The sequence below is a fragment of the Artemia sp. Qi Xiang Cuo genome, chromosome 15 (genome assembly GCF_049724085.1).
Source record: "Artemia sp. Qi Xiang Cuo chromosome 15, ASM4972408v1, whole genome shotgun sequence".
Classification (NCBI taxonomy): Eukaryota; Metazoa; Arthropoda; class Branchiopoda; order Anostraca; family Artemiidae; genus Artemia; species Artemia sp. Qi Xiang Cuo.
The window spans coordinates 26,547,392-26,575,363 of NC_142808.1; the positions used below are offsets into that span (position 1 = coordinate 26,547,392).

General features: G+C 35.4%; 1 protein-coding gene across 1 annotated transcript; it reads right to left on the reverse strand.

The window, feature by feature from the left end:
- Window positions 1-202: 202 nt before the first annotated feature.
- LOC148943505 (uncharacterized) lies at window positions 203-22,125 on the reverse strand. Its single transcript, XM_089101155.1, has 3 exons — window positions 21,988-22,125; window positions 2,813-2,943; window positions 203-434 (listed from the first exon to the last, which is right to left on the reverse strand). Exons 1-3 carry the CDS (start codon window positions 22,009-22,011, stop codon window positions 203-205), a joined length of 387 nt encoding a protein of 128 aa, XP_088957281.1. The 5' UTR covers window positions 22,012-22,125.
- Window positions 22,126-27,972: the final 5,847 nt, after the last annotated feature.

The window sequence follows — 27,972 nt, forward strand, 5'->3', positions numbered from 1 at the left end:
ATTTGGTATTTGAAGTTCCTCGATAAAAATCAAACACGGTTTAAATTTCTTAAAATTCAGATCATATTAACAATTTTCAAATACTTATTGTGCAAGTGAACTTTAGATTTCCTTAGGTTTTTTCTCGACAGAACATGATCTTCTCATGTCTTTAGTCTTCTTAATGTGAATAATCTAGGATTTAAAAGAGAGGAAAAAAATTTTAAAATAATGAATTACCATCTTCCTGGGAAACAGGAACATTTACAACGACTTTTATCTCCTTGTAAGTCCACGGTGCTGCAAGAATTACATCACAGTTGCTAGGAATCAAATTGGAATAGCCATGCTTACAGATACTTTCTCTAGCTTTCTTTAAGACTTGGAGTACATGCTGTTTCAAACCCTTGTAGTACTTTAGCCAATCTGGATGTAAAATAATACGAAATGTGTCTCTAAAAAAAAAATAAAAGTATCTATGAGAACACAGGCAAGCATTGCTGGTTAGCAGTTCCAAAAACACATACTCAGGATAAACTGCAATAATCGAAATATGTAGCCTTCCTGATACTTTTCATGAAGCGTGATTAACCTGGACCTAGAAATTTTTAGTCATCAAGCCTTTGATAGAAAAAACTAAATAGATTTTGGTCAAACTAATAGGTTACAAATATGTAGTTTTTCATTTAACAGTGTGAATAGGTCTTTTTTTTTTATTCAGGGAGCAGTTGATTAGCACAATAATAACATCATTCCCTTTCAACTGTGTTATTCTGTGGCCATTTTAATAAGGAATTTCTTATATACAATCGTCTGGATTTAGAACAATGGTTTCCTTCATCGACGACGAGATCGCCTTCAGTCAGCTCCCACAAAACTGACACCAATCAAAACTTTGCAAGAATATGTATTCCTATAGTGAAAGGATTGACAATCCATCCTAGTGTGATAACTCATATCACAAAACAAGTTTGCTTGTATAATCTCTTCTACTTACTCTATTCGACATTCTTTTTCTTATAGTGAAAGGATTGACAATCCATCCTAGTGTGATAACACATATCACAAAACAAGTTTGTTTGTATAGTCTCTTCTACTTACTCTATTCGACATTCTTTATTCTAAAGTTTTCGCTACAAACGGAAGTTTCTTCAAGTTGCTCTTATCCACAATTTCAATGATAGAAATTTTATTTTATGTGAGGTTTTTTGCTTTTTTATTTGTTTTTCAGCCAATTCTTATTATTACGAAAGTTTCCTTCTTTTATATATTTTGGTTTTACTGTTGAAGAAGACTTCTGGGTGTGATACCAAAACATTCAGAGCATTTTCACTGTTTTCACTAAAATTTTTACTAATCTCAACATATATGTATATACATTTTCCCCATTGGTTTCATAATAGCAGTAATAGCAAGGATCAAGAATTTTGCAAGTGCCATCATCTTTCTTGTGCAAGATGGAAAGTGTTTGGAGTGTTCTATCGTTCTCAAGTGTTCTATCGAAAGTGTTCTATCGTTCTCAGACATTTTAAAATTGTGGGATTTTCATCACTTACTCTTTAAGTTTGGTATAATAAAATAATTTATCTCTATACTTCTCCGGCATGTTTTTGTTAAGTCTAATTGCTACAATAACAATACTCGCACAAGAAAGGAGTCGTCAACTCCAATTGCCATCACTGCAAGGCCTAAGTTCTCCTTTATTTGTCAATGAATAAAACTAAGGACTAGTAACGATAAGACAGTTAATGAAATAAAAAAGTTTGAAGCTTTTTCTGTAAAAGAAGGTTGAAATCAGAAAAGTGTGAATTTTTATTGTGGCTATTTTTCGATTTTTTCTGATGGTCCTTCAGACTAAGCTCAGTAGAAGGGAGGGGGGGGGGGTTTAAAATATCTCCCTTGGCACAGGTTAAAGTATAAACACTGTGTTCAAATAGCTATTATAATATACTTTAGAAAGTTGCTTTTTTTATTCCCAAAATAAACTGGACCCCTCAAAAAATGCTCACCCCTGCTACAGCCTTGTGGACAATCAATAGATGACAACTACAAGATATTTATAAAAAAGGACCATATATAATTATTTTTTTTAATTATAGTAGTCAAGGGTAAGATTCTGAACTACTGTGAATTACCACAATAAACAGAATAGACCGTCCTTTTAACCCCCCCCCCCGATAGTGAAAATCTTAATTTCGGTAATTATAAACAGCACAGAGGGGTAGCAACATAGTACACAAAACTAGTACCAGTCAAGAAATACCCTGGATGAGCAGAGCCTATGCTTGCAGCAATAGCACCTTGAAATTTTCTCTGTTTTAAATTAAATTGAGCAACGCTGAAATATTTATGAAGTTAGTGTCTTTAAATCCTATTATAGATTTGAACTATTTGGAAGTCAAATTGACACAAGTTGTTAGAACAGAGCAATAATTCCAAATAGAATTCCTTACCGGCTTTCATTTTAAGACCCACCAATCATCTGGCGGAAAAAATCTCCCTGCATTTCTTGGAATGTACTTATCTGCTTGAACATGAACAAAAGCATCTTAGTATAAAGACAGTCAAAATGCCTTCTAAGTACATTATTCATTGCTAGTTTTAAAAAAATAGTTTTTTTTGAACTAATAATGATTACTTTTAGGAAATAGCAAGAGAATTTACAAAGCAACTGGTAAATCTAGGGCATTGACACTAAAACCTTACAAAATATAAGATGTAGGCTGGCTTCTAAAATCAAATTGGCTTCCAAAGGGTACATATGTAAAAATACCTTTCTTTGCAGTAATATACCTGGAGTTCAGATTCACTTAGTTTCCAAAATTCTTATTACCGTAGAAGTTTGACTGTTAGATCCTTTTTGTCTTCATCAAAGCTGGTTTCAAAGTCTAGCCTGGCCCATCTTCCAAAAATTCTGATGAGCTTGATGTAGATATCAACATTTCTACTTGGCTTTGAATCAACCTAGAAGATATTGAGCTTAATGACAAAAGCATATCTGAAAACTTCTGGCAAAAGAAACTCGGTTTCAAGAGTTCATTCCCTTTCGAGGTACAATTTATTAGCAAAAAAAACTTCTTTGGTCATATAAAAGGACACAAAACTGGTGATCATCCGGATTTATAAGTGCATGAATGGAAGCAAATGAACGTTTAGCCTACACAATAATAATAAAAATTATTTTTCCCTCCTTACAAACGATTATGTAGTTATTGAAAAGAAAGAAAACAAAAAAAAACGCACAAATAAAAATGCAACATATGAAATAAAAAGAGAACAAAAAATGAAATTTCACAATATTCAAACCAAATACAACATAGAAAATGAGAAAGGGAAAACATCTCTAATAAACGCCAACATTACTTAAATACAGAAGCAATTTGAAGGAACATTATTAAAGCATTTTATATACTTTTGGAATCTCGTCAATAATTCGCCCATTTTCTCAGTAATATCAAATACTCTGGGTTCTCTTAGTGAATTAAGTATTCCTTATCTGTAGGGGAGGTAAAAAGACTTACAATAACTGCATATGGATTATGAGGCTTTTAATCATGCTAAAAAACTTCCAAACCTGCATAATAAAAATAGGTGCTACAATGCTCTTTACAAACATTACAATAATGTTATTGAGGAATAAACAAAACAAAAGAAAAACACAAACAAATATAACATATGAAATAAAAAGGAAATAACACTGAAATTGCATAATATTCAAACAAATACAACATGGGAAAAAATGGAGCGACAGGGGAGGGGGATACACTGCACAGCTTTTTAGCATGTGATCATGCTGATTTCAAATCCTTGTTGGATTCTGAATCAAAAGCATTACTGGAGGGGCATGGTCCCAATTTGATCTTTGAATTGTGCTGAGTCAAAACTTTGCATTATTCTGGTTTAAACACAATGCAGCAGGCCTGTCGTTGTGTTAAAAATAACTTTGTGAAACCTCTCCCCCACCTTGATTCTCCAGTTATACCAATAGAAAATTCTAACAATGTTCCATTTCAAGCAAGTTCCAACATTCTTCACCTTTCTGCTGAGAAGTTGGCAACAGGAAGGACAGGGCATGTCAGTGGGCCACATGCCCAATTTGGTCTTCCAATTATACAGATTGAAAATCCTTGCATGACTCTGGATCAAAACAAGGTGCAATATAATTGCTGCTGCTGAGGCAGATGAAGGATTCCCTGGTGACTAGTCAGAGCTTTTGACCCTTGAAAACCAACCAAATCTGGCAATATTAGGATCAGCTTTTATTGCAAACTTTATTGTTACACACAAATTAGATATCAAGAAATCATAGGCAGCGCAATAGCACTGCCTAAGTAAAGAACAATGTTGGCACAATGTATTACCACATTTTTTTTTTGGTTATAGACCTGGGCACTTTGCATCAAAGGAGTTGTCATAGAAACTTCAAAATGGGCTCTTTCAATTGGAAATTGAAGGGGCTAGTGCCCTTTTTAACAGTCAACAGTAATTGGAGGACAACTAACCCTCTCCCACGCCCATCATTTCACCAAACACATCCAGTCAAAATTTTAAGATAGCCATTTTGTACAAAGTAGTTTCAAAGTCCGTAAAATATGTCTTTGAGGATGACATCCCCCCCAAAGCCCTCAGTGCAAGGGTTGTAAATTATGCCCTGGGGGCATGTAAGGTTTTTTATAAAAAGTATGGTCATGTAAGGGGACTCACTTCAGAGGGGACTCACTGGCTGGGTAATAAGAAGTGCTAGTGTCCTTTTTAAGAGTCAAAGTGATTGGATGGCAAATACCACCCCTCACATTTTCCGAAAATGCATCTCAGAAATTCTGAGATAGCCAATTTATTCAAAATAGTCCAAATATCATATAACAAGGCTTTTGGGGTCAAAATAAACCCCCAGAGCATGGGGGCAAGGTTTGAAGTTACGCCCCAGGGGTATTTAAGGTTTTTATGGAAGGGATGGTTGTACAGACCTTAAAGAAGGCTCAGTTGGTTAAAAATTGGAAAGTCTAGTTCCCTTTTAAGAGTCAAAAAGTGATGGAGGCCAACTAGCTTCCTTGACTACCCCTCTTTTCGCCAAACGAATCTAATTAAAATTGTGAGATGACGATTTTGTCCAAAATAGTCCAAAGAACATATACCAATGCCTATAGGGTTGATACAACCCCTCAGCACCCTGAGTATAGGGTTGTAAGTTATGTCCTGGGGGCAATTTTTTTTTTTAGAATGGGCAGATGTATAAACTTCAGATACGCTCATTTGATTTGAAATTGAAAGTTATAGTGCCCTTTTTAAGAGTCAAAAGTGATTTGACAGCAACCAGTCATCCCCCATCCTTTACCCAAACTCCTTCAATTAAAACTTGGAGATAGCAATTTTGTTCATTGTAGATGAAGGATCTGGAAATTATGTCCTTGAGAAAGACAACCCCCCCCCCCCCCGCTCTCCGGGCAAGGGTTGTAAGTTATTCCCGGGGGGCATATAAGGTTTTCTATAAGGTGTTTCTATAGAAAGGGTAGTCGTATATGCTTTGAAGGGGACTCATTGGATAGGTAATCACAATTGTTAGTGCCCTTTTTAAGAGTAAAAGTGATCAGAGGGCAGCTACCCTCTGCCCACACGTCATGTTTTCCCGAAATGCATCCAATAGAAATTTTGAGACACTCATTTTATTCAAAATAGTCCAAAGATCATATAACAAGGCTTTTGGGGTTGATACAAACCACCAGAGCCTGGGGGCAAGGGTTGTTAGTTCTGCCCTTGGGGCATTTAAGCTTTTTATGGAAGGGATGGTTGTTTAACTTCAAAGAAGGTTCATTTGGTTGAAAATTTGAAGTTCTAGTTCCCTTTTAAGAGTTTAGTGATGGAGGGTAACAAGCTCCCTCCCTGACAACCTATCTTTTGTGAGATACTGATTTTGTTCGAAATAGTCCAAAGAATATATATCAATACCTCTAGGGTTGACACAACCCCCAGTGCCCTGGGATAGGATTGTAAGTTATGCCCTGGGGGCATATGAGGTTTTCATGGAATGGGTGGTTTTATAAACTTCAAATGGGACTGATTTGATTTGAAATCGAAATTTATAGTGCCCTTTTAAGAGTTAAGTGATGGAGGGTAACAAGCTCCCTCCCTGACAACCTATCTTTTGTGAGATACTGATTTTGTTCGAAATAGTCCAAAGAATATATATCAATACCTCTAGGGTTGACACAACCCCCAGTGCCCTGGGATAGGATTGTAAGTTATGCCCTGGGGGCATATGAGGTTTTCATGGAATGGGTGGTTTTATAAACTTCAAATGGGACTGATTTGATTTGAAATCGAAATTTATAGTGCCCTTTTAAGAGTCAAAAGTGATTTGAGAGTAACCAGACCCAAACACACACCCATAATTTCCCCAAACATCTCCAATCAAAACATGGAGATGACAATTTTCTTCATTGTAGTTAAGGGTCCAGAAATTATGTCTGTAAGGAAGACATCCCCCCCTACAGCTCTCAGGCCAAGGGCTGTAAGTTATGCCCTGAGGGTATATCAGATTTTTATAGAGAGGATGGTCGTATATGCTTTGGAGGGGACTCATTAGATTGGTAATCAGAAGTTCTAGTGTTGTTTTAAGAGTCAAAGTGATCAGAGCACAGCCACCCCCAACACATGTGGTGATATCCTGACATGCATCCAATAGAGATTTTGAGGCAGTCCTTTTATTCAAAATAGTCCAAAGATCATGTAACAAGGCTTTTGGGGTTGATACAAACCACCAGAGCCTGAAGACAATGGTAGTAAGTTATACCCCTGGGGCTTTTAAGGTTCTTATGAAAGGGAAAATGAAACACAGAGAGGAGAGAAAATAACAAAATGAAAAATAAATTAAAAAAAAGGTGAAAAATTATGAAAGGGATGGTTGTTTAAACTTTAGAGGTGGCTCACTTGGTTGAAACTGAAAGTTCTAGTTCCATTTTAAAAGTCAAAAGTGATGGAGGTCAACTAGCCCCCCCCCAACTACCATTCTTTTCATCAAATATATCTCATTGAGATTATGAGACGTTAATTTTCTTTAAAATAGTCCGAAGATCATGCTTTTGGGATTGATACAAACCCCCAGAGCCCTGGGGCAAGGGTTTTAAGTTATTCCCTGGGGGCATGTTAGGTTTCTATGGAATAGGCAGTTGTAAAAATTCAGATGGGTCTCACTGGATTTCAAATTGGAAGTTAAGGTGCCCTTTTTAAGAGACTAAGTGATTTGAGAGCAACCCCCACCCCATGCCCATCATTTCCCTAAACAGAATCCAAACAAAGTTTAGACATAAACTTTTTTCAGCATTTTTGAAAGGTTCGGTGATTAGGCATATTGGGAAGTCACTAAATCAAAACACACTATGCACATGCAGATTGTCAAAAGGGCATATCTCAAGAATGGATTTGCGTATTGAGTTGGAACTTTCAGAGAATAGTTAAAGGCTCAAATCAATTGACAAAAGGTAATATATACATGCCACTAATAACACTAATACCACTACTACTTTTACTAACTACTACTTCTACTAAACTACTCCAACTACTACCTCAACTGCAACAACTTATAGGCTTAGAGTATTAAGGTGGAAAGGGCATCAAAAAGGTGTTGAAAGTGCAAAATTCAGCAATATTTTTGGCATGGTTTACTGTGTCAAGGCAAAACTTCCAGGTCATCATGAAAGCAATGTTCAACTGACCAAAAGGCAATATATACATGCAACTACTGCTACTACTACTAGTACTGATACAACAATAGCACTGCAACTACTTCTACTACCATCAAAACTACAGTGACAATAGTACTTACTATTAAGGCCAAGTCTATGAAGGTAAAATTTGAAAGAACATTCATGGCAAATTTGAAACAAAAGACACTATGTACATTTAGATTGTCAAAATAGCATATCTTAAGAATTGATTTGTGTATGAAGTTGGAACTAACAGAAAATGCATAAAGGGGAAGATCAACTGACCAAAAGGCAATATGTGCACATTAATATTAATACTACTACCATTGCTACATTTACTAGTTCTACTATTACTATTGCACTAATTACTACTTCTATTGCAACTATTTTCAAGGCTAAGAGCATTAAGATGAAAATTTCAAGAAGTATATGAATATACAGGTTATCAAAAGGGCATATTGCCAATGTTATAGCAATGGCTAATTGCATTAAGTTGAGTAGTAATACTACTGCTTTAACTACTATTACAACTATACCTAAGGGTATGAAGGTGACACTTTCAGAGAATATTTCTAGAAATTTATGTTTTACAGATGACAAACTGCCATCTGTATGCTGGTTATCAAATCGCCATATCAGCAATATCTTAGGAACAGTTTCGTGTATGAAATTAAAACTTACAAGGCTTGTTGTGGAGGATGTTGAACTAACCAAAAGATAACTCCTACAAACTACTACTACTGCTAATATTATTATTACTGCTACTACTACTACTATTTACTCTTCTGCTACTGCTCTGCTAATCAACCTAAGGGTATTAAGGCGAAAATTTTGGGAAATACTGAAACTGTGTTGAAATAAAGCAAAACACACTATGCCCACATAGGTTGTCAAGAGGATGTATCAGCAATGTTTCAGGACTGGTTGATGGTGTTAAGTGTGAAATTTCATCATGTGTTGATGGGGATGTTGAAAAAAAGGAGGTATGTGCACACTGCTACTACAACTATTGCTACTAGACAAGCAAAGCATATTAATGTGAAGCTCTAAAAAAATATTTAGGCAGACATTGAACTAAATCAAAACAAACTATTATCATGTAGATTATCAAAAGGGTGACAAAGACATATCACAATAATAGCTTACATTATTAAGTTAGACCTTCCAGGGTAAATTGTGACAAATTTTTAACTAGCCAGAAGACACTATGGGTATACTTTTGAAACTTATTTCTACAGTTACTGTAACTAATGACACTAAGGGCATTAAGTTGAAACGTTTAGGGGGAGTTTCAATTAAACAAAAAAACTATATGCATGCAAGTATCAAAATGGCATATAAGCAATATCATAGACACTGCTGCTCAATCATAGCTAGTAGTTTCATTGATAATTTAAAGGAGCTAATTTGATTGGGAATTCAAAGTTCTAGTACCCTTTTTAAGAGCCAAAAGTAATTGAAGGGCAATCAGCCCTCCTCTTTAGCTTAGAATTTTCCAAACACTTCCAATCAAAATATTAAGATAGTCATTTTGTTCTGTTGAGTAGTTGAAGGGTCTTGTAACTGTATCTCTAGGGCTACTGTACAGTTCAAACCCCAACAGTAATGCAATTTGCAAATTATGTTTAAAAACTAGATGTTGTCTTAAATTAAGTCAAAATGCACTGTGTGTATGCTGGTTGTCAACAAGACATCTCAGCAATATCCCAAACCCAACTGGGGGTATTATGTTCAAACTTTTGGGGCTACTTCTGCTCTTAAAACTTAACTAATCAAAAGAGTGTAAGTGTATCCAAGCTGTCAAAGTGCATAGATTGAATTTTTTGAGAATGGTATTAAGTTTTATTTATTCAGGTCAACTAGAGGAGGTTTAAAGCTAAACTAAAAAATACTATTTGTGTCCTAATTTTTAAAAGGTTGTATTTTGTTAAAAAACTGTTGAAAAGGTTTCTCCAGCATACAAATAGCAGGCCAAACCATAAATTATTAAAGAAAAGCAAAAAAAAAAATTTTACTATCATTTTTTTTTCTCTGAAAAAGACCATCAATATAAAACAAACAAAAATAAATTAAAAAAAAACTTTTTTCCACAAAATAAATTTCTCAAACAAAAGTAAACTATTTTTTGCTAAAATGAGCAAAAAATAGAATAAAAAAAATCTGCCAAGCATAAAACTACCACAAACCAGCATTGATATATAAATGGAACTCAAAACAAACAGAAATTAACATAAGTAGGGCTCAAAACCCATATGCCTTCCCAAGGCCAGAACATAATTTGTGCTTTACTGAAAAAAATTTAATGTTTTCACTTTTATAACTTTAATAAAACAAATATTAATAACATTTTAAGGAAAAAATATTGGCAGATGTCAGGATCATATCCAATATTTTTTTTTTTTTGGGGGGGGGATGTTTTACACAAGTATTTTTTTTTTTGGGGGGGGGGGAGGAGGGGTACACAAACAAACTCAAAAACGCATTAAAAATTAGTTTATATCCGTTTTTGTTAAGTTTTTACAAGTCAAAAAAATATTTTTTTTTTTGGGGGGGGGGTTAAAACCACCTTACACCCCCCCCCTGGATACAGCCTTGGCATATGTACATTAACTGACAATGCATATTCATTTGTATTTTTTTTAGTAAAGTCTAAATTATGTTCTGGTCTTAGCACAGGGGTTTTAATCCCTACTCATGTCAATTTCTACTTGTTTTGAGTTTGACTTGGTTATTTATTGTAATTTCTGTTTGTTTTGGGTTTCATTTATTTATTGATGCTGATTTGTGGTAGCTTTATACTTGGTAGATTATTTGATTCTATTTTTGCTCATTGTTGGTTTAATGGAGTTCTTTACTATTCTTTTAAAAAAGTTTATTTCAATAATTAATAACAAATGACAGTGAGCATTTTTTATACACTAAAGAAATCAATGTACAAACTGACCATTAGTACTGCATATTAGGCAAGTCTAATCAAACTCACAGCATTTATGTATATACAGTTTATATGTATAATGGTCCACTATGGCTCTTCATTTATACAATTTAAATATTCTTATATGATTCTGATTCAAAAAAGGTACAACATGCCTACTTTCTATGATAATTCTGGAGCACAGTTATTGTAATTTTTTCTTCAGATGTGTACCCCAACAAACAAGTTGTAAATCCCTCAAGATTTCCACAATGGTGTATCTTGCAAACAAATATGCACACAAATCATATCTTTCTTACTTTAAAATTTAATTTTCTTGCTGAGAGTTAACTTTCTCAGACACAATACTACTACTACTCACTGCAGCACTTACTGACAACTCACTGCAGCACTAATCCGCCTAAGGCAAATACAGCAGTGCACATTCTACTTCACTTTGCTGTGAGATATTTCCACCCATTTGAGGACAATCTGCTTTCCTTAAGCCTCAGATCATGAACAAAATGCACAATCTTTGGCAATCTGTCATCCTTCATACATAAAACATGGCCAATACATTTAAACTGTTTTTTTTTTTGTTTATTGTAACCTTCAAAAATGGGATCAAACTGCATTTTTTGCAGTTTGTACTGGCTGTTTGACATACAGCCAGTACAAAGAGGCACCAAAAGCTGTGCTCAGAGATTTTTTGTAAAACATTAACAAACCTTCCCAAGGCAACTGAAGCACCAATACTTCAGAACCATATTTGACCATATGTATATGGCTTCTGATATTCTAACCTTAGTTTGTAACAAATATCTTCCTAGTGTTCAAAGCTATTTCAACTACAAAAAAACACCCTGCATTTTGGCTATTTTACTTTTTTTCATAATCTCTGTATCCACCATCTTTACCATCTTTACACCATCTTGTTACCTAACATTACCTCTTCACTCTAATTAAATAAAAAAAAACAAGTTTTTTAAACTGAAAGTAAGGACCAACATTAAAACTTAAAACGAACAGAAATTATTCTGTATATCAAAGGGGCTGTCCCCTCCTCAAAGCCTTGCTCTTTACGCTAAAGTTTGACTCTGTCTCACAACTTTATCTTTGAAAACAATAAAAAACTTTAGCGTAAGGAGCAAGGCGTTGAGGAGGGGACAGTCCCTTTCACATACGGAATAATTTCTGTTCGTTTTAAGTTTTAATGTCGCTCCTTACTTTCAGTATAAAAAACTTGTTTTGTTTTTATTTAATTTTTGAATGTTTTTAAATAAATGCAGGTTTTCATCTTGGCTCACCATACATGAATAATTAAAACAAAATTTTCATATTAATTTACTTTTATTTTGTTAAATGGCTTTCTCGAAACTTGTTTAATTTTATTTACGAACATTTTTATTAGTAATAAATGTACGTAACTTACGAATTAAATTACGTTTTAAATTTTAATGTCGCTCCTTACTTTCAGTTTAAAAAACTTGTTTTTTTTATTTAATTTTTGAACGTTTTTGAATAAATGCAGGTTTTGATCTTGGCTCACCATACATGAATAATTAAAACAAAATTTTCATATTAATTTACTTTTATTTAGTTAAATGGCTTGCTCGAAACTTGTTTAATTTTATTTACAAACATTTTTATTAGTAATAAATGTACGTAACTTACGAATTAAATTACGTAACGAACTTCTATACTCATATATTTTTAATACGTATATTAGGGGGTTCGCCCCCTAGTCAATACCTTGCTCTTTAAGCTAAAGTTCGAATTTTGTTCCAATTCTTTAAAACTGACCCCTTAATCACAAAGGCCGTTAATTAGAATAAATAGCTCTTATGAAAGTACTAAAAAATCTTTGGCTTAAAGAGCAAGGTATTGATTAGGGGGTGAACCCAATCATATATGTAATATTTTCTGTTCGTTTAAAGTTTCAATGTTGCTGCTGTTGCAGTTGAAATACTTTTTTTTTAATATTAAATTTCTGATCTTTTTTAAATAATGCTGGGAAGTCCGGCATCCCCTTCATAACAATGTCCCTTCCCCCATGAAAACTTCTTTCATGGAAAGATCCTCCTAGATAAACCCGGACCCCCCCCCCATTACCGGAAAAAATCTCCCCTGAAAAGGTCTGTATACTTCCAAATAACCAATACTATATGTTGACATTGGGTAAGTTCATAACTTTCAGCCCTCCCCCCGGGAACTTTGGGGGATTATTTCATCCTAAAAGACATACTTAAAATATTTTCGAACATGCTGAACAAAATGGCTACCTCAAAATTTTGATCAGGTGACTTTGGGAAAAAAATGAGCGTGGGAGGGGGCCTAGTTGCCCTCCATTTTTTTGGTCACTTAAAAAGGGCACTAGAACTTTCAATTTTCATTCCAATGAGCCCTCCCACAATAATCTAGGACAACTGGGTTGATACAATCACCCCTGGGGAAAAACAAACAAACAAACAAACAAATAAACATGCACCCGTGATCTTTCTTCTGGCAAAAAATGCAAAATTCCACATTTTTGTAGATAGGAGCTTGAAACCTCTACAGTAGGGTTCTCTGATACGCAGAATATGATGGTGTGATTTTCATTAAGGTTCTATAGCTTTTAGGGGGTCTTTCCCCCTTTTTCCGAAAATCAGCCAAATTTTCTCAGGCGCCTAACTTTTGATGGGTAGGATTAAACTTGATGAAACTTGTATATTTGAAATCATCATTAAAATCTGATTCTTTTGATGTATCTATTTGTAACAAAATACCGTTTTCTAGAGTTTTGGTTACCATTGAGCTGGGTCACTCCTTACTTACAGTTCGTTACCACGAACTGTTTGATTTATTCTTTGTCAAAGCAAATTGATCCTCTTACAATTGATCTTCAGACCTATTCTTGCACCAAGAACTCTCAAAACCTCTAGAAATTGATTCGAATTCAAAATATTCTTATCTAGTACATTCTAATCATCTGCATAATCTAAGTCTAGGAAATCTTTACTTCCCATTTGATATCATATTCTCAAATAGTCCTTACAGTGTTCCTTGACAAAGACTTAATCAAAATATAATCCATATGAACAGGAATAGGACACAATCTCTGCTCAATCTCTGATTCCACACTAAAGCAACTCCTAATCTTACTTCCTACCTTAACTGCAGCAAGTAAAATTTTGGTCAATGCATCATTTGTCCTTCCACAAAAGCTTACAGTATTTTAGTATTAATAAATAAATATATAAACCACATTGTCTCCTCTTAAAGATTTATCTACAACATCTTTTAATCTAATAAGTATCAACACACATAGGAATTTGCTTACTACAGACATCAAGCTGATTTGTCTATAAGTACTGTGCTCATTCTTATAGCCTTTCTAAAGAGCTTTATTTATTTTTGCTAAAATCATTAGGTACTCCCTCTGTAGTAAAACCATGCCCATAATCTCCAGTAGTTCATCTGTAACTTCACAACTGCCATACTTCAAAAGCTCATTTACAATTCCATTGGCTCCTAATGCCTTCTCCTTGCAAAATAAATCTTTCTTCAGTTGCAAATTATAAAAAAAACATAATTTATTATATCTCTACAGCTTTACCATGGCTTAACAAATTCTCAAAATGTTCCACTCATCACTGTCAAGCACTTTCTGTATCACTAAATGAGCTCCCATTTGCATATTTAACTGGATCAAATCGAAAATGACTGTTTTCTCACAATTTCTTAATATGCCTATCTAATATTTTACTACTATGTTGTCTGGTCTGGCTGAATCTTCCAGATCTTTGATAATTTTATTCATGATATTTATTTTACATCTCATGAATTCACACTTTAATACCTTCTCTGCTTTCCTTTTTTTCTTGTAAAATCTATTACTCCTACTTGGAAAGTTCTTGATAACCACTTCTCACTACAACCAAGCTTAAAGTATTTTACTAGAAGTCTCAATTGGGTTTCTAACTTTCCTCCCACAGACGTACTTTGCAAGCTATTGTCCTAAAACTATTAATTGCTGTCTGATTCTAAGCCCCCAGGGTCCATGTTCAATTGTTCTTGGATAAGGTCCTCCCAAGCTCTCTCCTGGAATTTATCAATGTCATAACTATCTATTAACACAAGGATGTACATGGGGAGGGGGGGCCTCTGGGTCCAGGCCCACCACCCAAAATCCTAAAATTTCCAAATTCCTGGACATTTCTTATTCAAAGCAAGCTACTAGATTCTAACAAGATTTAAACTAATTCTAAACAATACTACCTGGTGATCTTTGTTTTTAACATCAATAACAGGAGTCCTATATAACTAAATGCCCTGCATTAATCCTGTATGTCTGCAATTTGCAATAGCATGATATATAAGGTTGGCATTGACCCTCATGTGAATACTATGTTAACTTATAGGCCATTTTGTAACCAAATACTGTATTGATTATAGCTAGATTATTGCACCTAAAAATTTAAAGCAGTCTATTAACCTTGTTATTTTCCATCTCTATGCCAAATTTGCCTAAGATGGTACATCATTTATCCCCATTTATACCCAGGTGGGTAATTCAAATTGTAGAGTGAGCAACTTGAGTTCCTCTATTAATACCTTCCAAACCTAAGCAAGACTAAGATGCTTCCTTATTCATCACAAGTCCTATTCCTTGCCTATGTGGCCCATCCTTTCCACCTGAACAAGTAATTACAATAGTCCTTGGAAATAAGTTGCTGAGACTCCTAACAAGGATAATCCAAAATGCTTGAATCCATCAGTCAAAACGTCACTCTGATAGTTGCCTTCCAATATTGCCATGTTCCTTGTCACAATTTTCAAATTATTTAAATTGCTATGGTATCAAGAAAAATAATGGGTCTCACCAGTGAGGCCAGGGAGTAATAACATCTTCTCAAGGCTACATAAAGGCACTTAAGCCAGCTTAGAACCTGACAAAAAGAAGTCCTGGGGACCTCCAGTTAAATTGAAGCTTTTGCAAGCCTATACCCATCTTGGTCACAACATGATTTTCTAACCTTTGCAAAGTGCTTCTATCTACACGAGTGAACTTCCTTCCCTAGAACTAATTCTGTATTTATTAGAAGGTTCAATGATGGTTAGGATATTTTGGCATTAAAAGGCACTATTGAGGCTTCCCCCTTCCCTTAACTACAAAATGATCCACCACTCTCTTACATAATAGCTTATGCACATTTAAACATTATTGCATATAATTTTACAAAATATGAAAAAATTATTTTATTTAAATGAAGCTTTAAAATAGATATCAGAATTTTGTTCTGCAATAAGAGGAAAATATTGCCCTGCAACTCATGAAGATTTAGTCAGTTTGGGCACTGAAATGCACTAATTTAGGCACCTGGCACCCCCCTGCCTAAATAATGACTCACTGCATCTCCTTCATAATGGCTGATATACAATTATATGTTTTTCTTGTTTCTTTTTATTTGTCTTAATTTCCCTCTGGCTGCTCATTTTTAAATTTGGGGAGAATTTTTCAGGGTTGGAATTGTTGGTAGGGTGGGGGGGGGGGGTGGACTTTACTCCTTTTTAGGATCTGTATTTTTTTTTATTTATTACTCTAAGAACATATTTTGGCAATAGGATGAGGGAATTGCTCAATACTTCAAGCACTTAAAAGTAGAAACAAGGCTTGAACAACCAATAACATGGAAGAACAACTTCATACATAGACTAGGGATATCCAAAAGAAACCAAGCTATTTTGGTCAAAGTTATTTATTGAATTAGCCCACAAAAAAAACATTTAATCCCCTTCAAAGTAATCTCTATTGGAGGTAATATGTTATAGAATTTGTCTAGCAAATATTATCCTTGTTGAAGAATTCCAAGCATGATTTTCACAAACCAGATAATGAAGCCAAGCAGGACAACTAGTTTCTACACTCACAACATTGGTTCAAAATTTGTGATTACTAAGATTTCTTTCAGCTGACAAATTACTGTTTTTGTTTATATCTTCAAAGAAAGACAGGCTATGCTAGAAAGCTAAGCTTAAGTAATACTAGGCTTAGGCTATTTTGTAAAAATTATTTTTGTGTGCAAATTCTTGCCAGATGATATGCAGAAAATGTAATTTAATTACATTTTCTTGTTTCTTTCAATTTTCATCTATGTTTTAAAATGATTTTTTGATAATATAATTTTATTTGATTTCACCATATCATTCTATAGATTTGAGAAATAGTAGAACATGCAATACTCTCACATTGAAAGAGTAGCAGATATTATGATTGGATAGAGCATCAGTAGAGGAGTCAGTCACATCATAGAGTTATGTCTCTTCTGAAGGAAATGCTATAAAACAAGAGTAGTACCATTTGCTTCCCCATTTGACACATCAAACATAGTATTTCCTCTTCTGATAATGCCCCCTCCCTTCTTTTGGCTCCAGATATTTCCCTAGACTATGTACAAAACAAAAATTCTACTAATGAAATTCTTACTTTATGATATGCAGCAAGTGTCAATTGGTCACATTTTATTCTTTCTTTTATATCATTGTTTTTTAATATTCCTATTTCATTTGGTAATCTTCTAGTTGAGAGGCTTGTTGATATCTTGGAAACTTGCTGGGTTAAGTTAACAAAACTTTAAGGAATGAATCAAGGGACTGGATTATGCCAAGGGAAGCTTTATTAAGTTACTATCTCTAACATTTCTTTATTTCCAGGGCTTAGAAGATTGCATAGATGAGAGGTCTATGCCTATCTAAACTTTGATAATAAAAAAAAAAAAAAACATTTTACCTTAATTTTTGGTTTTCAGTCTGTTTTATATTGGCTCCAGTTTTTTAAAATACAGTTCTAATTATTTCAGCAGCTTTAACCATAGTTGAAATATTCATGCTAAAACAAAACTTATATCTATTAAGGAAATTTAGACAATCAAATGCTGAAGCAATCCACTTTTGTAGGTAGTATCATACAGATCCTAGTGATATAACTGGTAAAGTTGTGATTAGATATCCAACTAGCCTCCTGAATATCTTAACCTATTGGCATAAGCTAATCTAATAATACTTTTGTTTAGTTTTGATGGTTCTATGGGTTTGCAAGATTTTTTTTACTGTTAGAAGCGCATTTTTGATGTTCAAACAATTTTACCACACATTCAATAGGGCACAATAATTACACTTAGGCTATTAAATAGGCTAGGCTATTACTATTTTTGGAATCAATGTACTTATTTTTGGTATCAATGTACTCAATTTTTGGTATTAATGTACTCGATTTTTGGTATCAATGCACTATTGTGGGTAAAATTCTACTTTAGCTACTTTTGGCTATCTTGGAAAGGTGTTAGATTAGGAAAATGAAACTTTCAGGGATGGGTCTACAGGCTAAAGTATGTCCCAGGAAGCTATTTTGAGGTACCTACCTTCACTCCTTCTCTCTCTAGAGGTTTCTGAAATTTGCCTACATGACAGGTCTATACCTATTGAAATTTTGACAAAACAACATTTTACCTTTATTTTCAGTTATCAGTTTCTTTTTCACTCGCTTTAGTTCTGAAAATGCAATTCCTGTTATTTGAGTAGAATTATAAGCCATATCAATGTTTGTTTGTTTTTCAAAATTTAGGAAATGTATTTGCATATCTTTAATACCTTATAAATTGGGATTCAGCAAAGTTGTGAAGCTGAAAACAATTTTGTTGTTCTCCATTTAAGCATAAGATCTATTTTGCAAGGTTTCACTTTATAACACACAGATTTTTAAAGGTCATCAAAGGTCAGGACCCTCTAGAGGGAGAAGGGGTGGAGATAGGTACTCCAAAATACCTTTCCAGGACATACTTTGGTAAATTTTTGTTAGTTCATATTATTGACTTACAAATAAAGTAAACACACTACTTGATGCCTTTTTTATGCTCTTTACAAATATAATCATTGCTTCTATTGGAAATTCAAATTTACCCACCCCTACCCCCCTAATATGTAATATAATGTAACCTAACCTAGGTACCTTTCCCCCCTCCTAAACCCCAAAAAACAATAGTTTAAACATTGTAAATGCAATGAGAAACCAAGCTTTGCAATGCATTTCTCTATTGCAAATACCCATTTGACTGGTTTCCTTTAGTGTTTCCTGATACAGTATATAACAGTGTTTAAGATATACTGCACAAGTACCAGAGGGTGGGGTGGGTAAATTTGAATTTCTGGTAAAATTCTAGTTTAGCTACTTTTGGCTATCTTGGAAAGGGGTAGGTAAGGAAAACAAAAATTTCAGGGATGTGTCTACAGGCTAAAGTATGTCCCAAGAAGGTATTTTGCAGTACCTACCTCCTCTCCTTCTCCCTCTAGAGGTATAACAACATTTTACCTTAATTTTTTAGTAATCAGTGTCTTTTTCTCTGGTTTTGTTCTGAAAATGTTGTACAGTTTTGTGTCAACCTCTTTTCCTGCCGTTCAAATTATCATTAAATATACACTACCTAAGGATTGGAAAACCGCACATAGTATTCCTATTTTTAAAAAAGGTAGAAAATGTTGACCCATCAGCATGGATATCAGCAGTTGTTAAGGTTCTTGAAAGAATAATTAATTATGCAGTTGTTAAACACCTTAAAGCAGATACTGTTTTACACAGTTCACAACATGGCTTTCATTCATGAAGATCTATTGATATCAACCTCCTTGAATCATATGATCACATCACCAAGTTGCTTGATATAGGGATTCCTGCTGACGTGGTTCTGCTTGAGTTTTGTGAAGGTTTTGATAAAATGTGTAACAATCGACTTACAATTCAATTGCACGCAGTTAAGCTTGAAGAGAAATCCCTGCTCTGGATCCTTGATTTTTTTTTTCTTATTTGTGAAACCAATGTGTTCTGTTGTTTGATGACTCTGGAGATCATATTCTTTCTTCCTCAACATGTGTTCTGAGTAGAGTTCCTCAGGGAAGTGTCTTGGATCCTACACTATTTAATATTTTCATCAATGATGCTCATTCCATTATCAGCAGTAATTCAACTCTTTATGCAGATGACCTGAAGCTTCTTGGGCCAGCTTTGTCCTGTGAAGATTATGCCCTGCAACAAAATAATCTTCATCTGCTGGGTCATTGGGCTGAGGCCTGGCTTCTTGAGTTCAATGTTGCCAAGTGCCATATCATTCACTTTGGCAAACAGAATCCATGCTGCTCTTATTTTTTCTTAGGCCACCCAGTCTCTTCTGTTAATAATGAGCAAGATCTTGGTGTCACTATTGACAACAAATTAAAATTCAGCACACATGCTAAGAGATCTGCTGCTGGAGCTAGTTCAACCTTGGGTTTGATTAAGCGTACCATCTCCACTTGTTCCTCTAAAGTCATCAGTCTTCTTTATAAGGGACTTGTGCAACCTAAGCTTGAAGTTTGAATGTCACTTTCCTCTCCATATTTTAAAAAAGATATAAAAGTTCTTGAAGATGTCCAGAGATGTGCCACTAAAGTGATATCTGGCATGCAAGAGCTTTCCTATCCTGTAAGACTATCAAAGTTGAATCTCCCTACACTTATATACAGGAGAAAGAGGGGATGCCTTTTTAGCCTTTAAGTTATTGAGGGCTAACATTCTCCCAGTATTATTCCCTGCAGTTTGTACCCATTGAAGAACTAGAGGTCATCTACTGAAACGTGTCAAGCACCCTACAACATCTAGAGTCCGTACTCAGTTCTTTTCAGCGCATATTGCCAATAATTGGAATAAATTATCTAATGAAACAGTTAATGCTGAATCCATTGGTGTTTTTAAATGAAGGCTAGATGCTGAGTGGTCCTCCAAAGAATGTAAATTCAATTGGGATGCTATCAAAGAAGGAGCAGCACCTGGTCACCAGTGATTCTTGCATACAATTAATCATCATTCCAGAGCTCTACAAGGAGAAATCCTTAGATTGCTCCTAGCTGCAATTTAAGGTAGTGCAATTTCTGTTATTTGAGTAGAGTTTTAAACCCATATCAGTTTTTTTTTCAAAATCTAGGAAAATATATTTGTATATCTTTAAAACCTTGTAAATTGGGATTGAGCAGTTATGAAGCTGAAAACAATTTTGTTGTACTTCACTGAAAATCTATTTTATAAGGTTTCACTCTTATAACAAACAGCTTTTTAAAGGTCATCAAAGGTCAGGACCCTCTAAAGGGAGAAGGAGTGGAGGTAGGTACTTCAAAATACCTTCCTGGGACATACTTTGGTAAATTTTTCACAGTTCATATTATTGACTTACAAATAAAGTAAACATAGCCGGTACTACTACTTGATCCTTTTTTTATGCTCTTTCCAACTACAATAATCATTTTTGTCAGAAATGAAATTTACCCCCAACCCAATATATACCAATTTAAGGTATATATTTGCACATTGGAGGGGGGAAGCAAATTTTACTTCTGATGTAAATGAGAGGTAAATTAAGCTTTAGCCCTCCACCACCCCCCTAATGTGCAAATATAGGTCAATATCTACCAAATCATATTATTGAGTTAGAAATTAAGTGAATACACCATTCAATGCCTTTTTTATGCTGATTACGAATATAATAAGCATTTCTATCGGAAATGGATTTCAGCCCCCCCCCCATATAGGCTATACCGAACCTAACACTGAATTGGCATATGTAGGGGGGGCTGAAATTCATTTCCAATAGAAATGCTTATTTTGTTCATAATCAGCATTAAAAAAGGCATTAAATGGTGTATTCACTTTAGTCCTAACTCATTAATATGATTTGGTAGATATTGACCCAAATATAGCCTATACCCTAAATTGGTATATAGCCTAGCCTATAGGGGTGAGGGTAAAATTCATTTCTGACTAAAATGATTATTATATTTGGAAAGAGCATAAAAAAGGCATCAAGTGGTATGTTGCTTTATTTGTAAGTCAATAGGCCTAGGCCTAACATGCTACAAAAAATTTACCTAGCCTATACTTTAGCCTGTAGACACAGTAGACCTATCCCTGAAAGTTTCATTTTCCTAACCATACCCCTTACCAAGACAGCCAAAAATTGCTAAAGTAGAATTTTACCTCCCAATTTAAAATGTTTTAAAGATATGCAAATACATTTCCAAATTTAAAAAAAAACATCAACATGGCTTAAAATTCTGCTCAAATAACATGAATTGTATTTTCAGAACTAAAGCCAGAGAAAAAGAAACTGATAAACACATATTAAGGTAGGCTAATTATGTTGGTTTGTCAAAATTTCAATAGGCACAGACCTGTCATGTAGGCAAATTCCTAACCTAACCCCTTTCCAAGATAACCAAACGCAGCTAAAGTAAAATTTTACCACTACTACTAAATAGCCTAATTCTTAAAATTTATAGATGAAACACCAAAATTGCACTGCCATAGGCTACCCAAGTTATACATACATTACTGATCTCGCCACGATTCATTGATAGTTCCTTTACATTAAAGCATTTATCTAAAATACTGGATCACGTTTCATTTCAGGATTTGATGCGCTCATGCTTTCATTCACTCTATTCTTAACATCTTCTCAATTAGCCTATTTGCTTTATCCTTTCTTCCATAGATGATAAATATAGCGAAATGTTGAAGTCAATTTTATAAACATAGCTATGATAGTCAGGCCCGAATTCATCTTGGAGTAAACCAGTTCCAGAATTTGTATCAGGGTATATGGACTACCATGCAGGGTAAACCCATCAGAAAACACAATTTTTTAAATCTTGAGTACAACTTGACAATCTAGATTGTCCCAGGAAAACACTTTTAGGTACATTTCTGCTTACCAAACTTAGAAAAATCGAAAGAAACAGCCAATTTTATTTCTGACTTGGGCAATGCCAGAGCATAGACCATTAAATTAATATTCGGATTTTATCTGTATCGAGGCATGACTACCATTTCTAGAAGTGTAATTTTTTTTCGCAAAAAAAGAACGATCCTACAGGGTTTAAATTACCTTAAATCGCACTTGCCAGTGAAAGGATGACCGTAGTCATTGGCCGGCGAAGATAGTGTGGTGACTGATCAGGAGAGTCCCAAACTAACCGCTTTATGTCCGTAATTTTCGTCTCTCCCCCCCCTAAATAAGTCTCTTTTTAATTTCTAAGCAGGTTTGTGTCAAAGGGGAGGGGGTCTTTAGGGTGAGCTAGCCTGCTTTTCTCGGCATTTCATTAAAAAATTGCCTCCTTTGGATTTTAAAACTGCAATTTGCCCCCCCACACGCACACACACAAAACAACACCATAGATCCTGAATTGATACGGCTGGCGACAAGCATTGTGTTTGCCATTGTCTGTATTAATAAGTAAATGGCATATAATGATAAATAATTGATGTTTTGCATAGTAATATTAAGTAAGTAAACGCCGACTTTATTTTCCGCCAAGCACCAAAAGACATAGGACGGAGCAAAAAACAAGAAAGGAAAACCAAAAAGGATAAAGAAAAGAAAGTAGCTAAACATAGACTTCGATCTTGCCACACATTCCAAACGATAGAAATCTGAAGGTGGGGCGAACAAAAAAGTCTCCTTAGGACGACCTTAGTCACTTTTGTGTTAAAGGATCTTATTTCCTGGCTATTAAAAAAAAAATCCTGAGAAGCATAATGCGAAGCAGGAACGTCAATATTTTCACTTGTGAGGCTGGTATAAAGATAAAATAGCCATCGTGTAAAGACTATTGAAGCAATTTTTTGTTGGGATCTGAAACTGATAAGATTGCCTTTTTGACTGGACCTTTTATTTTGTGGCGAACCCTGGCAAAAGCAGTATATCTCCCCATGTATGAAGGCTGGTAGCCACTGCAAACTAGATGATAGGTTGTGAATGGCAAAACTTGGGATAACCTTTAAGGACAGTTTCCATACAAATGCTTAAAGACTTTTTTTGAACCGAACAAAGAATTTTAGCGGCGTCGGAAAAATCGTGGCGCAAAGTGCCACGATTTTACCGATTTTTTTTTATTTACCAAGTGACCAAAAACATTGAAGGGGGCGTCCCCCCCGGCTCTAGGGACTTATCAGTGAAAAATCTTCCAAAAGGCTTCAATTTTCTTGATTTCAAAAATTCTCCCTCCATTTCTTTGTGTTTCTTGCCCTTCATATGCTGAATCAAACCAGCTTTTCCTTGGTTACCAATATTTATTGTAGTTGCACAATACTCGCATTCTGCAATAGAGCCTGATGGTGCACCAGACCGATTGGTCCCTCTACCACGCCATTCCGAAATATGAGCCTCCTTTTCCCACGTCACTTTGTACTTTTGTTCATACTTCTTTTGAACAGTCTTAGAAAAACTTCCAGGTTTCGTCACCAGCCTGGATTTTCTTTCTTTTTATGGCTTAAAATTATACTTAAATAACAGGAATTGCATTTTCAGAACTAAAGCCATAGAAAAAGAAACTGATAACAGAAAATTAAAGTAAATTTTTTTTTTGTCAAAATTTCATTAGGTTTTTGTAACGACTGTGTGGAAGCCCCACAGTTCATAGGATACTATTTTTAGGCCATGAAAATTTTATATTCACATGAGCTATTGTATTGTGCAATTGCCTGTTATGTGGGCAAATTCTAGGACCCTCTTAAGGGAGAAGGAGTGGAGGTAGGTACTTCGAAATACCTTTATGGAGTATACTTTAGCCTGTAGAACCATCCCTGAAAATTTCATTTTCCTAACCTAACCCCTTTCCAAGACAGCTAAAACTAGCTAAAGTAGAATTTTACCTGATTTGCTTGCTACAATAGGCAAGTAAAAGAAAAAAAAACTCCAATCAATCATTAATTCAGAGTTTTTTTGAATTCATGCCTCTGCTATGAATAAGCTAAGAAGGTATCACAAAATTTACTCAAAATCATCAAAGAATCGAAATCAACTCAACATGCAGATACACTATAGCCAGACTTGTAGGCTGTGTGTTCGTTGAAAAGACATGATAAATGTCATAATCAGCTATACTAGTTTGGTAAAGATGCAGAGAAGGAGCCCTAATAATAAAAAAAAAATTGTTTCTTACTGTATATTGTTCAGTCTATTTGCCTGTAAATGTGCATAGGTGCTTGTATTTGTATTTTTCTATCACGTCAGTTATTTTGTTTCAAATTTTGCAGGTCTATCCATTTCCAAGAAAAACAAGAACATTTGTCAATCATTATTGCCGAAATCCCACCATTGTATCGAAAATTCCTATTTCCGTAATGAAAATCCATAGGCTCGACAAGGAAAAAAGTAGAATCTTCAAATTTAAAGTAAAAAAAAAATATTAAAGTAGGTCTAGAAATATTAGAGGAGAATCTTCAAAATAAAGCAATCTACTCTAAAATATAGTAGAAATGGAAGCACTGGAACATATACAACAGATTTTCAAATTTAAAATAATAGTCAGAATTTTGCTTCGAATCTTTAATACTTTGTATAGGAAAGGCCAGTTATAGAGCACCATGTACACGATGGTTTAGCAGAGCAGTATTGCTCCATAGCGTGGCTTCTCTAAAGTCATTATTTCAGGCTTCCGTACAACGTTGCTTTTTGAATTTTAAATTCAATCAGAGAGCAACTTGGGCCTCAAAGTAAAAGTGATTCCTGACGCATATTTGTGTTTTTGCTTATTCCTCATAAATTCCAGCAATACTAGACTCTGTGGAGTCACTAGTGGTTCATTAATGCATATAACAGTGTTATATACTATATATATGTACAGGGGCAAATCTCCAGCATTTTTATTGGGGGGGGGAGGGCAAGAGGGGTCCATATCCGGATAGTCAAAGGGCATGGGATGTATAATAATTTTTTTATCACATTATTGGGGGGGGGGGGCAACTGCCCCCCCCCTTGCCACCCCCCAACGACACCCCTGTGTATGTGTTTATACGCACTGTAATAAACTGAGTGAATTATTGGGCACCAAAATCATATTCGGACTTCGAATTATAATTTCAGTTTAATCATTAAGTACTCAACACGTTTTTTCACCTGAAACTGTTGATGCTTTGAATGTGAATTTCGCTGCTTTCATTTAATTATATTATCAGAGGCAATGCTATAGCATTGCCTATTGTAAAGGCAATAGACCTTCAATGTTTTATTATTATTAATTTTTTCCCCAGAGGCACTTCATGTGGAAGGGGTAGTCGTAGAAACTTCAAAGGGGGCTCATTCGATTGGAAATCGAGAATTCTAGTGCCCTTTTTAACAGTCGAAAGTGATTGGAGCGCAACTAGCCCCCCCCCCCCACGCCAATCATCCCCCCAAACCCATCCAATCAAAATTTTGAGATAGCCATTTTGTTCAGCGTAGTCGATTTCCAGATAGAAAATATGTTTTTGATGAGGAAACTCACACAAAACCCTCAGAACAAGGGCTTTAAGTTATGCGCAGGGGGTATATAAAGTTTTTATATATAGCTCTGTTGTAGAAACTAAAATACGAACTTATTCGATTGTAAAATCAAAGGGGGGGTGCCCTTTGTAATAGTCGAAAGTGATTAGAGGGCAACTAGCCCCCCCCCCACGCCTATCATTCCCCCAAACACATCCAATCAAAACTTTGAGATAGCTATTTTGTTCAGCGTAGTTGATTTCCAGATAGCAAATATGTTTTTAAGGAGGGCACTCCCCCACAACCCTCAGGGCAAGGGTTTTAAGTTATGCCCTGGGGACATATAAGGTTATTATAGAAGGCGTTGTCGTAGAAACTTCAAAAAAGGCTCATTAGATTGGATATTCAAAAGGCTAGTGCCCTTTTTAATAGTAGAAAGTGATTGGAGGGCAACTAGCCCCCCCCCCACGCCCATGATTCCCCCAAACACATCTAATCAAAATTTTAAGATAGCCATTTTGTTCAGCGTAGTGGATTTTTATATAGAAAATATGTTTTTGAGGAGGACATTCCCCCACAACCCTCAGGGCAAGGGTTTTAAGTTATGCCCTGGGGGCATATAAGGTTTTTTATAGAAAGCGTTGTCGTAGAAACTTCGAAAAGGCTCATTCGATTGGAAATTCAAAGGGATAGTGCCCTTTTTAATAGTCGGAAGTGATTGGCGGGCAACTAGCCCCCCCACGCCCATTATTTCCCCAAATGCATCCAATCAAAATTTTGAGATAGCTATTTTGTTAAAAAATAGTTCAAAGATCATATAACAAAAATTCTGGTGTCAACACAACCCACCAGGGCCCAGGGGCAGGCGTTGTAATTTATGCCCTGGGGGAATATATGGGTCTTATGAAAAGGATGCTCGTATCATAGGCAGCGCGCTGCCTAAGTAAAGAACGATGTGGGTATAATGTGTTTTTTTTTCTCCATACCCGGGCACTTCGTATCGAAGAAGTTGTAGAAAGTTCGAAAAGGGCTTTTTCGATTGCAAATTGGAGTGGCTAGTGCCCTTTTTAATAGACGAAAGTGATTGGAGGGCAACTAGCCCCCCACGCCCATCATTCCCCCAACACATCCAATCAAAATTTGAGATAGCCATTTTGTTCAGCGTAGTTGATTTCCAGATAGAAAATATCTTTTTGAGGAGGACACTCCCCCCAACCCACAGAGCAAGGGTTTTAAGTTAAGCCCTGGGGGTATATAAGATTTTTATAGAAGGCGGTGTCGTAGAAACTCTAAAAAGGCTCATTCGATTGGAAATTCAAAGGGCTAGTGCCCTTTTTGATAGTCGAAAGTGATTGGAGGGCAACTAGCCCCCCCCCCCCCACGCTCATCATTCCCCCAGACAAATCCAATCAAAATTTTGAGAAGGCCATTTTGTCAGCGTAGGTCATTTCCAGATAGAAAATTTCTTTTTAAGGAGGACATTTACCTAATGCCCTCGGGGTACGGGTTTTAAGTTATGCCCTGGGGGTATATAAAGTTTTTATAGAAGCGCTGACGTAGAAACTTCAAAACATGTTCACTCAATTGAAAATTCAAAGGGTTAGTGCCCTTTTTAACAGTCGAAAGTGATTGGAGGGCAACAAGCCCCCCCACGCCCCTCATTCCCCCCAATACCTCCGATCAAAATTTGGAGATCTCCATTTTATTCAGCATCGTTGATTTACAGATAGAAAATATGTTTTGAGGAGGACACTCCCCCACAACCCTCAGGGCAAGGGTTTTAAGTTATGCCCTGGGGGCATATAAGGTTATTATATAAGGCGTTGTCGCACAAAATTCAAAACAGGCTCATTCAATTGGAAATTCAAAGGGCTAGTTCCATTCTTAATAGTCAAAAGTGATTGGAGGGCAACTAGCCCCCCCCCCGCCCATCATTCCCCCAAACACATCCCATCAAAATTTGGAGATAGCCATTTTGTTCAGCGTAGTTGATTTCCAGATAGAAAATATCTTTTTGAGGAGGACACTCCCCCACAACCCTCGGGGCAAGGGTTTTAAGTTATGCACTGGG